The 12,765-nt window shown below is 50.3% G+C and overlaps 1 protein-coding gene across 2 annotated transcripts in view; it reads right to left on the reverse strand.

Moving 5' to 3' along the window:
* The window catches only part of HIP1R (huntingtin interacting protein 1 related), a 67,846-nt gene that overhangs the window by 34,700 nt on the left and 20,381 nt on the right, over positions 1-12,765 (reverse strand). The window contains exons 2-6 of one of the 2 annotated variants that reach the window (XM_075012998.1): positions 5,055-5,118; positions 3,953-4,095; positions 1,378-1,434; positions 441-521; positions 122-198 (exon numbers count right to left, since the gene is read on the reverse strand). In XM_075012998.1, the coding sequence (XP_074869099.1) occupies positions 122-198; positions 441-521; positions 1,378-1,434; positions 3,953-4,095; positions 5,055-5,118 (422 nt within the window). The remainder of the gene's footprint in view (positions 1-121; positions 199-440; positions 522-1,377; positions 1,435-3,952; positions 4,096-5,054; positions 5,119-12,765) is intronic. The other variant, XM_075012999.1, reaches the window with a different exon arrangement.

Below are 12,765 nucleotides of genomic sequence, written 5' to 3' on the forward strand. Positions count from 1 at the left end.
TGAAGTTTAAACTGTGTTTCATGGGGTATTTCATTAACAGAATGTCTCATTTACATGAATGGGGGACAAAGTGAATCGTTATATTTTACAGAACGTTTTAAATACCTAAAAGGAAACTTACATGTTATTCACATCTGTCCCGGCAGCTTTTTCTAGAACCTCATCGGTCACTTCCAGGCCTGGGGGAAACTCAGGATGCTGCAGAAAGAAAAAGCTTCATAAATTCAGCAGCATTTTTATAGCCCGTCCCACACCTCCATTGCAGACACGTGGAAACATTTCAAAGTTCAGATCCCAGTGGAATTGTTTCTCTTCCTAGTCTAGTGTTCATACTCTCTCCAGAATAGCATGAGCTCAACACAGAAGAGAAGTGGAACAGTAGCTTTGTAGCAAAGATCTGTCAATACGTTGGGGGCGGGGCAGGAGAAGGATGTAGTTACCTTTAGGTGAAAGGATATCTTGGTGAGTAGAAGTTTGGTATAAATATTCACAAGCTGCCCATATCTGTCATGCAAGTGCCCCTGCCGAGAAATACGGGGAAAACACGATCAAACTTGTGGGTGACACAGAACTGTCATCTTCCCACCCAACTGAACGGGATCCAGCAGATGAAGAGGAGGTTTGGCCTGCGTCTTTCACTAATATCCTCAGGTGTAGCTCCACTGAGGTCAAAAGGAGCACCACTGATAGATACCGCCTGAGGATCTGACCTCCAAAGCATCAGGAAAACAAATGGAAAGGTGAGCACAGTAGGGCAGGACCTCACACGCCCCTAAATGCAGCTCTCGTTCACAAACACAGAGTCGCATTTCTAGTCCCAGCGGGAGGAAGAAATCGCTGGCTCGGTTCTAAAGGTAAATCACTTCCAAGCTCGCAGGGGAAGGTGGAAAAGACTCACCGTATGCACGATCCAAACGGGAGAAGGATATGGACAAATTCCAGTTCAGGCAATTGCTGTTATTGCTCATCTACCCTCCCGTCTCTGCTCTCCCTAATCCCCTCCTACCACCTTTCGCAGCCTCTCCCACCACCTGTCCTTCACTCCCATAGCCTTCCTGTGTCATACAGACATGCACAACCCCCCTGCACTGCATTCACTGCTCAAGGTAGCCACCTCTCAATCGCAGGCACAGCCATCCGCACTACTTCAGATGCACTGCTGGGTGTTACTTGTTACGGCGATGGTTAAATATTTCTGTGGTACCCAACTACCCATCACAATCCTTTGCAACACAACACCCCGGTGACAAACAAAGCATTCACCGCAGACCTGACCTCCTTCCCCGAATGCCTGGAAGGAAAGACAGCTCTGGCCCTGCTCCCCCTTTATCAAGGTAAGGCTTTCAGTGGCCAGTACAGTTTGTTGTTGCGACTCACCCACAGATCTCCGGTCTCCCGGATATTACTCCGATATCTCTGACAGTCTTGAAGAACCTGGGGGAAAAGTCAGATGGGTCAGAGCTGCAGCCTGAGTGCTCAAGAGTATGAGGGTGGGCAGGAAGGGGAAGACCAAGACAAGCCTGGCCCGAGCTGCCTCCCCTTTTGCCTGTAAGCTGAGCACTTGGGCAGCCACCCAGGAGAGAACCAGGTGCCGCCCAGCTGATACCACCCACGGTGGGCAGCATGTGTTTCTACTGGCGCTGCACATCCACACAGGCCTTGATGCACGTAAAATTTATTCCGACAGGGATGGGAAAATTAGAGGGAACACAAAGTTAAGTCTCCAGCCCGCTCTAATCCCCATCTGTTGTGTTGTACACATCTGGCTTTAGTAACAGAGAGGTCGCGTGTTAGTCTGGAACTGAACAAAACAAACCAGCAGTCCTGCAACACTTTAAAGACTAACAAAATAATTTATTAGATGAGGCGCCTTCATGGGGCAGACCCACTTCTTCAGCTATTTCCAGTATAGCTCTATTTCCAGATCTCATTGCCTAATAAATTATTTGGTTAGTCTTTCAAGTGCTCCAGGACTATTTTGTTACTTTGTTAACATCTGGATTGGTTATTCCCCCCTTTGCTGGACTCCTGTGAGGAAGTAACATGGAAGGAAATTCCAGGGGAAATTTTTAACTGGTTCCAATTGGTGCTGAAGATTTTTGAACGGAAGCACAGATCAAATGGCTCCTAGTCCTTCAGCAGAAACCAGAACCGGATCCCATTTGCCCACAGAAGGTGCAAAGCGAGCTGAAGTTTCAGCCTAAAGGCAACGGGATTATGCAAGAAGGAGATGCGTACGTTCCCAAAGCAGCTGTTAGAACAGAGCACCTTAAACACCACAGAGCATTTTGGGAAGCAGGCCTAGTAGCTAGAGTAGAGAACTAGGTGTCGGAAGACCCAGATCTTAGTCTGCCTTCCTTGGCGGAGTCACAGACTCACTGTGACTGAGTTTCCCCAGTGATAAGACAGGAATAATGACAAACACCTTCATAAGGTGCTTTGAGATCTCCAAGTTAAAAGCATTAAGCAAATGCCTAAGTACCATTCCTAGGATGGGTGAGTGCTTAGCTCAGTACTAAGTAGAATATAGTAACAGAGGTGGCCGTGTTAGTTTGTACTCCAACAAAGCAAAGCAGCAGAAACGTAGCACTCTAAAGACTAACAAAATGATTTATTTGGTGATGAGCTTTCGTGGGACAGACCCACTTCTTCAGATCGATTTCATTTCCAATGCAGACTGACATACTGACAGTACTTACATATGTCAGTCTGCATTGCAAATGAAATCAATCTGAAGAAGTGGGTCTGTCCCACGAAAGCTCGTCATCAAATAAATCATTTTGTTAGTCTTTTAAGTAGAATATAGTGAAGATTAACAATATCTTCAGAAGCTTCATTGATTCAATCTATAGCTAAGGCTTTTCCTAGGACCCTTTCACCTTGGGATCCAAGTCCTGAGCTAGTGATCTGTGTATTTAGGACCCAAAGCTGTAATACCTCCCAGCCCAACCAGCCTAACACCAACGTCTGTATCAGCCTCTGTGCTCAGCCTGCAATTTGCAGCACGAGGCCTCCTGGGCTGCCCCCCAGCCCTGTTAAAATCAGCAGGGAAGTAATGGAACCAGAGACCCCAGCAAGGCCCCCCCGGCATTCGCAGACGTCACAGCTGATCGCATCCAGGCTGGCCAGTGAATTGCAGCCTTGTATTCGCTGGAGGGCCAGGCGCCGATCTCCAGGAAGCAGTGCCTGGAGCTGGGTGGGAGGAGAGCTCCGGAGTAGATGTGAGGTGAACATTAATGATCCTTGCTGGAGGAGTGAGTTAAAACACAGTGAAGGCAGTCAAAGGAGGGAGCTGAGCAGCTGAAGCACAGCAGTAAAGGCGGCAGCCCAGGAAGGCTTCCTTAGGACTTAGACAACCTAGCTCCAAACTATAAACGTTGCTGGGGCAGCCAGACGTGCTTTCTCCTGTTTCTGACACCTTCCTGTCTGATGCCTCTCTGGGGTCTTTCCCCTGGACTGGGGAAACAAGGCACAGGCTCAGCTCTGACGTTGAAAGAACCCCCTTCCCATCAGCCAGCAATAGCCCGTTCTCTATCATCTGCCAATCTTTCCAACACTCTCAGAACTAGCCCCACTGGCCTGTTAAACCTCAGTATTTATTTCACTCAAAATATTACCAGGAGGGGGTGTAGCAATTCCTAGTCTACTTTCCTAGTGTTGCTCCCAACATATTACAGCTGTTACTTGCACAGCTCACACACCGACCTAGATTCTTCTCATGTGCAGTTATTTAGCAGAGAGCCTACAGGGCTGGAAGCCCAGAGCCCTAGATTGTACTGCTGGCTCTGCCACTGACCTGCCATACGTCCTCAGGCAAGTCACTTCAAGCTTTCTGTGTCTCTGTTTCCCAAAGCAGGAGAGGGAGCGTTCTGTGTGAAGGGCTTTGACAGACACACCAGCTGCGCGAATGCAGAGTATGCGACTGAGAAGCGGAAGGGACGGGGCTACTTACATTGGGATGGCCGTCTCTCAGGACTTTGTGCAGAACGTGGCAGAACTTCCAGCTGAGGATGGAGCTGCTGGGCAGGGGGAGGCCGATGGCGTAGGACCAGAAAGTAAACGCGCCTTTCTCATGGTGAGTTCCCAGGATAATTCCTTTCTAGGCATCAAGGCTAATCGAGCAGGTACAAACTGAGGGCAGCCATTCCAATCAGACCCGCTCATTACCTCACTTTCCTTTATCTCAACCAGCTTCTGATTACCACACTCGCCTCATCCACAGAGGCAGGGTTGGGGTGACCGACCACCAATTTATGTTACATTTTCTGTTTACAAAGGGCCTCTGGTTCCCAACTGACAGGGTACAGGCAGTCGGACATCCCACTACAGCCCCGCATCCTGGGGCAAGCAATGGAAAGAGCAGAGCTTGTCTCCCATTTTATTCTCCCTTGCTTCACCCAGCTCTTTGCTCGGACACACCCAGCTCCTGCCCCTTGTCAGCCAGGGTTTGAAGTCCCACAACCACTGGCAAATTCCTTTTGGATCCCCGGGCAGGAGGCTGACAGACTTGCTGGGCCCTTGGGAAGGGGAAGGATGGCTCTGCCCTCCTGGAAGGGGCAGGGTTCACCGCTCCCTGGAATGTACCACACTGGTCCCCCCCAGCACCCAGCCCTCAGCACTGCCCTGAGCACACCATGCTGCCCACCCCCCAGCCTTCAGAGCCCCCTGCAGGGCACCACACTGGTCCCTCCTCCCACAGCACTTAGCATGGCCCAGAGCCCACACCACACCGCCCCCACTTCCTCAGAGCTGCCTGGAGCATGCTGTGCTATGGTCCAGCAGGGGTCAGGGCTCCAGCCACTGCTGCTCCTGCGGTAGCAGCGGTGGTGGCCAGGAACCCACTGCCCTTTCGAACGGGTGGAGCCTGTGACAACTGCCCCCTTTCCACGCCCGCAGGGCAATTAAAAGACACCTTGAACCACGAGATCCAATTGGGATACCCCTGCTGACGCGTGGGGCAATCTGGCTGTGAGAGTTCAAAGCTCCTCTTGAAATCTGGCCCCAGCCCTGGGCTCTGAGAAGCAGGTCACCGGCACTGCTGAGGAAAAGGATACTGCGGACATGTTTCTCCTTCACGGGCGCTTCCTGTGTATTGATGGCTTTGCTGATGCTCATAGCCTGTGCGGGAAGGAGAGAGGAGATGTCAAAGGCAGGGTCAGCACAGCCCCTTCTGGCCCACACTGCTAGCGCGTAAAAAACCTCAGGCACCAGGTCTGTTTCTGGATCCTTTTTGCCATTCGCTGGCGTTACGGAGTGTGAGGGTCACCAGGCCCCACATGCTGTTAGGCCTGACTCGCATTCAGCAGGTAGGACAGCAAGTTTATTAGTTGACAGGGACACGGCGCAGGCTTGTCAGTACAGCAACCAGAAAACAGTCCAATCCATAGTGGGGAGAGGAGGCACTGAGGGGGGTCCCCGAACCCAGCGCCTGCCTCCTTTGCTCCTCTCTCGCCTGAAGACAAACCCACCTCCGACTGCCCCATCCCAATTCAAACCCGCCAGGCTCCACCTCCCCCTTTGCTCTGCTCCCCGGGGAACAAGGTGTCACCTGGTCGCCTAGGTTACAAAGAGCAGGGACTTCTATGGCTTATTCAGCAGGAAGGCGGTAAAGCACTGGAATGTGTTGCTTAGAGAGGTGGTGGAATCTCCATCCCTAGAGGTTTTTAAGTCCCGGCTTGACAGAGTCTTGGCTGGGATGATTTAGTTGGGGTTGATCCAGCCTTTGGCAGGGGGCTGGACTCGATGACCTCCGTAGGTCCCTTCCAGCCCTAGGATTCTATGATACATTCATTCCAACCATTCAGCCTGAGACTCTCTCTAGACAAGGAGCATCCTTCTTCCCCACTGTACAGACTTGGGGGCAGGGATCGGTGTTCATGTCACGCTCCCCATCAGTATCTGCCGGACACAGGGAAGCGAATGATCCAAGCAGTGGACCAAGCTCTCTGATGTATCCTGGCCACCTGCCACCTGAGCATATGCTGAGAACTCCTGGGGCACCTTTTAGACTAACAGACATGGACTTGTCGTTAGTTTTGCGGATCGAGACTAACATGTCACCATGCTGAGAACTGGACAGATGGAAGGTCAGAGGGCAGGCAAGCGACTTGTCCGAAGGCCCAGGATATAAAAGATAGAGCCAGGATTAGAACTCAGCCACTCCCTTCTCCCAGCCTTGTGCTCAGCCTCCAGTATGGTCTCCTGTTTAATGTGCTCCTTGACTATGGTCTGAAAAGCCAGTCCCAAACCAGAGACCTTGACATCCAAGCACTAAATTCTCAGTGCTCCCTTTATCAAAGATTTGATGTCACGAGTTTCTCCGGATATAGATCAAACTATATATCACACTATGTCAAGAGTTGCTGAGGATATATATCAAACTATTTCTTTCTCAGTACAGCTTCATCTTTGTAGGTGAAAACCACCTGGAGTCCTGCCTCATACATCACTGACCAGATGGAGGCTAGCATTTGAATTTGGGTGGCAAGCTGATGAGAACAATTAACATTCTCCATAGCAGCTATCACCCTAGTAAATAAGTCATAGACTGTGTTTTCCCAGCAATAACTCAGGGACCGGGCTACCCAGCAAACAGGCCTAACCAGCAAGATGCTGATTTCAGAGCTGTTTATCTAACCTTTGAAATGTTTATTTCTTTTCACACAGGAGGTGAGATAGTATCTGTATTGGTCCCACCTACTCCCAGCTTTGATGACATTTCCCTTTATGTCTCTTGACATCAATCTCCTTTTGTAGCAGGTACTCCTAAAATTTGGCAAACAGGCCATAAATAAGTATGGGAGGAGCCTCTGCCACACCCATGTGAAAGAACACAAAGTGTAAAGCAACCTTATTACAGCAGCAGCAAAATGTTATGAGAGTAATGCTGATTGCAATCTTTATTAGGCGGATGCACGGTGCCTTCCTTTCAGCATGCCCTGCTCTAAATTGCACAGTACTACTCTGAGTACTGACCCTACGAACAACGCCACTGTCCATTTGTATTAGCTCTCAGCGACTTCAAATGAGGATATACTCAGGCTACAAGTAAATACTGTTTTCTCTACGTCCCAGTCCTGCGAACTCATTCAGGGCTTTCTTCCTTCTTGCATGACCCACGAAAGAGTCAGCAGACTGAATCCTAGACTCAGGCACATCTGCGCAATCTCATTTGCCTTCAGTGGATTTCCATAGGTGTGACTGCCCAACCTCATAATTGCATCTTGGTGAGCAACCCTCCCCAGACTCCTCCTCTCTCTCACTGCTACATTGACTTCCCAGGGCTAAAAGGGGAAAAGCCTTGTTCTACCATCCACAGTGCAAAGACAGGATCCTGGCCTGGTTAATGTTAACATGCCCAAACTAGAATGTCAACTTTCAGGGCAGAGTTGCACTTTAAATGCATTATGACCCCAAAGGGCTGATATACAAAAAACAAGCTTTCTAATCATGGGTAGAATTTTCTCTCTCAATTACAAAAGGAGATGTCTGAGGTGGATTTCATTTGCAAGTATGACACGTTTAACTTGGGGCTTAACAGAGACCTCAATTGTCTTATGCATTACAAGGACAGTTCCCCCTCCTTTGACATTGGCAGGAATGGCACCCATCCCACTTAACCTAATTTACCCCTTTCTGTGAATAAGTGACTCCCCCCACCCTTTTTTTCTTCTTCCTTCCTCCTTTCCCTCCTGCCCCCAGCTACATACACACAACACCCTACATTTTCATTTTTGCTCCAAAATCTGATGAAGTGGGTCTTACCCACGAAAGCTCATTATCTAATCAATACAATTTATTTGTCTTTAAGGTGCTACAGGACTGCTTGGGATTTCTGGGGGGGCGATGGGGGCAGGTGAAGCTACAGACTAACAGGGCTACCTCTCTCAGACTATTAATCATGGGCAGAGCAGCCATAAAGCAAATGGCTCAATTGACAACATTCCTGTAACTTTGAGACAACAAGCGGAAACTCTGGGAGGAAACGGGAGAAGCTCTGATAAGAATCAGAGTTTCAATGCTGCAGCAAAGGCCAGGCAGTAGCTCTGCAGCAGGGACCAACATGGAGGAAAGGCGGTTGATGGATTTTGCATGAAGGCACCTCTGACTGGAGCTGGGGTCCCCAAATAATAGAGCAGCATCTCAGCACGTGAACTGTCTAGGGAAGAAGGAACGGGAAAGCTGGAGAATAAGATGAAGAAGTGAAGCACTTGTCATGGAAAGCATCAGATGCTCTATTCGTTGCAAAGGTCCTCAGAGCCGAGGCTCAGTTCAGCGCCCCACTCACAACCCCCTCCCCCCAAACAGCATTTCTCGAGCCACTTAGTTTGGTCCTAACCTGTTTCGCAGATGGTGAACATTTCCGTGTCCTGCAGACTTGGGGGCTGACAAGACAGACCTGCAGATAGAGCAGCTCTGCAGACTTCATCACCATCTCTCACCCACTAGATTATCTCCTGCTCTGAGGAGACCAAACAGGACCACTTCTACGGCCACTCATTCCCTAGGCTCTCCTGAAACTGTCTACAAGTACTGAGCTGCATAAACTGGGGCGGTGACTTCTAGCACAGGAGAGACTCCTGATAAGATACGTCTTGGCATACTGGCTCCCGGCCTCAGAACACGTCTTTGCTCAGCATTCACTCAAAGTGATCAGCTCCCAAGTCTACCCTGGAAGTCAGCAACCACACTGCCAGCCACACACAAATATTGGGTCCACACTGCTGCTGCCCTGGCACTCTACAGGAGGCCTTAGGATTTCCGGGGTTGTGGCACTTAGCCATGCAGTAATCTGAGTAGCTCTGTGACTCTCTCCCTGTGGGAGAATGTGTCTCTCTTCTGGGTACACAGAGGATGGAGGTGAACAGCAGGAAGGTGCTGAAGCCTCATTGTCTAATACGCTTCCCAGATGCGGCGAACAGGGCAATGCAATGTGGCGAAAGGCCACTCAACAGCTCAGTAGAGCCACGCAACAACCATGTGGGGGCAGTGGAGGAGGCTGCCCTGTAGCCCTTTCCCCTGTGCTGCTCCTGAGGCTTTGGCCAGGAGCTGCGCACCATGCCCCGCGACGCTTCCCTGGCGCGGCTCCTTCCTGGCAGCTCCTCCTTGGCGTGGCTCTAGCCAGGAGCCATGCACCGCATGTCCCCTGCAGCCAAGACTGCCCCAGCATGTCTCCTTCTCAGCACAGCTTGGGGCTGGGCGGCTCCGGCAGGGTGGGTCCAGCAAGACACCAGTGGTGGAGGAGGTGGGGGAGTCAGGTGGGCACGTGGTGGTTGGTGGACTTCCTTTGGGACAACACTGTGCTGCTGAGGGACTGTCAGCTCTCAGAAGGTTTAGCTTGTCTCCCCACCACAAAGCAATCAGCCCTCCAGCCCACACGCAAGCAGCATGAGAGAGACAGCCTATAACCCCTGGCAAGCCAGCTAATTTGGCTGGAAAGCACTCCCACACTCAGGGAAGCATGAGTTGTGGTGAATGGGAGCAGGATTGGCGGTAATAGCCAAAGAAGATTCCAGGTTAACTGTGTAGTAAAGACAGCCCTGCAATTTCTCACATCGTTGTTCCAGGAGTCCTAAAACAGCCATGAGTTGAGAGTCCACAGCTATACTCGCTCCAGCAGCACTGCACACCTCAACAACCACACACACACACACACACACGTCTTCCCTGCCCCCACTGGGCACACGCACCTCCTCTTACTTGTAACGGGAGCTGGGAGAAGGCACTGAGAGGGGGGCCGCCCTGCTACACCACACACGCAGAGGGGTCACTACGTGATGCAGAGAGAAGAACCAGGAAACCACGAGACAAAAGCGACCCACCGAGAGGCAGCACGCGTGACACCCCTGCTCGGCTAGGAAGACCCTGTGCATCGGAGGGAGACGTGCAACACAATGAGCCAGAGCAATGGTTTACACACACCCCTGGATGGAGGAAGCTCATCACCCAGCTCCACATTAGTTCACATCACAGAAGAGGCCTGCTCACGTGACAGGTGCCATCCTGGCCAGCACTGGGAAGTGAAGCCAGGAACCCCTGGGCTAAAAGCATGAGTTTACTGCTTCAGCTAAGGAGCTAAGCCTTCCAGCAGAGGGGCTGTACCGGGCCTACTTCTCCCAGGGCTCAGGGCCAGCAGGAGGACAAGTGCATGTGAGGAACCCCAAAAACGGACCAGCTTCCCCACCAGGCTGCAGCATCCAAGGCAACATCGAAGCAGATTGTTTGGATGCTTTTCCAGACTGGCCAATACCAATCACTTGTAAGTCGTTCAAAGGCAAAGTTGCCCTCCAGCGGGAGCAGATCTCCTCTTCGAAGCTGGCACTGCCCTCCCACTCTAAAATGTTCTATTCCACACCCGCTAAGGTTGGATCTGCATGGCTGAGGGTCTGCAGGAATCACATGGCGTTTGAATAGGAACAGCAAGGTAGCTGTGTTAGTCTGCACTCCAGCAAAAAAAAAAAAAAGGCACAGAAATGTAGCACTTTGAAGACTAACAGAACAATTTGTTCGCTGATGAGCTTTTGGGGGACAGACCCATTCCTTCAGATCAAGCTCATCACCAAACAAATCATTTTGTTAGTCTTTAAAGTGCTACATTTCTGCTGCTTTGTTTTGATGGCCTTTGAAGTTATTTCTGTCTCACAGCCCCCTCCAGGTGGAATCCTCATTCAGTTTCTACACGCCTGACCTCCTTTTGTACAGCAGTCTATTACCGCTTCAATTCATTTAGATTCTAAGGACCAATGCTGCAGCTGAGCAGTAAAAACTCATGAAGACCTATCTACTCAGAATGATATACTGCTGGTGAATAGTTCCACCTGTTTAATGGTAAAACGGTTTAAGACCTCCAAGCACAATTCTGACAAAAAAAAAAAAATATCTGGATTTTATGGTCCTCCTAGACCAGGAGTCTAAAAGGATTTTTTTGTGGCTCCTGATGCTATATTTGCCAAGTAAAAAAAAACACCAAACAAAAAAACTCCCACGCCCCTCCTGATGGTCTTCAATACACAGTGAATGTCTAAAAGCCCAAAAATGAACAACTCATATCTAAATAGCAAACTATATGTGATCTCAAAATGTTAGATAACTCCCCCTAATGTCATCCAGGGAGAGAGAAGGTTCAGGAGTAAAAGTCAGGAAGACAGTGATACAAACACACATGTAAAGTGTGAGGAAATAGAATATGTAAAAAGTTTGTGAACACCCTGCACTAAACATGTATCACATTACGAATCACTGTGTGGGCAGGGTTCTCAAATTAAGGGTTATAGTAAGTACAGTTTGATGTTGTTTAATAAGGACTATCTCATATTTACATGCATTGCGGCTCCTGAGTTATTGAGTGTTTCACCAAATTGGAAAAAATAGCTCTTCTTGCTATTCTGGTTGACGACCCCTGTCCTAGACATCTCATTCTGGCAGATCACCATTAGTGAAAACAGCTGCGCTCTGCTTTGCCTGGTCTGACTATGCAGGTCCATATGCAGCGTGCATTATTCCAGCCTGCCTGTGAAGCCTGGATTATAAAATGATCTTTGCTAGTGACTGAGAAACCCATCCTCTGATCTCCCAAGCACCCATTACACAATGCAACCACCAGTGAGTTTCGTGCTGCACTGAAAACTGACATCGGCATAGCTATGTTCCTTCTATCACACCAACGGGTATGCTGAAGGCTCTGCAAGATGAGACAGAGTGACAATCTCTGCTAATGGAGTTCTTAAAGGGGACCCTTCCACCTGGGCACAGGCATGAGCGTGGGTGCGTGTGCACGCGCACGCACGCACCCTGTCCCTTTTCCATAAGAGAGGAAATCGCTTTCACGCAAGCTTTCAATAGAAACCACAGCAGGGACAGGGGTCCGGATTGCATTTGCCTCCTGCCAGCTGTGTTGTTCTATTGAAAGTCTTGCGCTGTGCCCCTCAGCTCAGTCTCTGGGCACAAGGGGGAAGACTTCTGCAATAAGGCAAGAAGCCAAATGGCCTACTGCTCATTTCAGCCTCCTGCTGAGAGCACATGCAACAACTCAGGGTGCAGCACCAAGAACGCCTGGTCTCAGCCTGCTTTCTGCGTTCTTGATAAAACACAGCTCTCTTAGAGGGTCATGGAGGTGACTGTGAGGCAGGCTGGTTCCACCATGCTAAATCCCTGGACTGTGCCTGTGGATTAGGCCCAGCAGCAAACAGGGCACCAGTGGAGGGCACGGCAATGAACGCAGGTGGCAGCCCAACCCGGAGTGCTTGGTTAGCTCCAACCGGCAGGCCCAAGCAGAGTGAATCACAGCAGGGGAGTCCTGAGGCAGGGAAGTAAGGGCTATTAGCCTAGAACTGGTGTTGCTGTATTTTCTAGCCCTCTGAAGGCGGTGAAGCCATTTGTTCTTCCAGGAGGGGGCTACATTGCCATTGCTCCATGGTTACTGCAGAGTAGAGATGAATTCTCCACTGCCTCAAGGCTGAAGATCTCGTTTCAACAAGGAGGCAGCAGATGCTTTCCCAGGAGAGCCTTAACCGGCTCCCTGGCATCTTTCCCTCTCCTTACCAGGCTCCCCTTCTGCACAGCCTGGGTTACATCCCAGCCATCCAGCCACTTGTTCCCCGCCTCCATCTCTCGTGCAGAACCCAATGGGATGGCCATTCTCCATGCTGGAGCAGGGAGACCAGGGTCAGGCTCCAGGGCCTGCCCACCCTGCACAACCAAGAGGCAGGGAAGAGGCCCAGCAGACTCTTTCCCTGCACTACTCTGACCCCTGAGAGAGCCGTCCAT

The sequence above is a fragment of the Carettochelys insculpta genome, chromosome 18, assembly GCF_033958435.1.
Source record: "Carettochelys insculpta isolate YL-2023 chromosome 18, ASM3395843v1, whole genome shotgun sequence".
In the NCBI taxonomy this organism is placed as follows: domain Eukaryota; kingdom Metazoa; phylum Chordata; order Testudines; family Carettochelyidae; genus Carettochelys; species Carettochelys insculpta.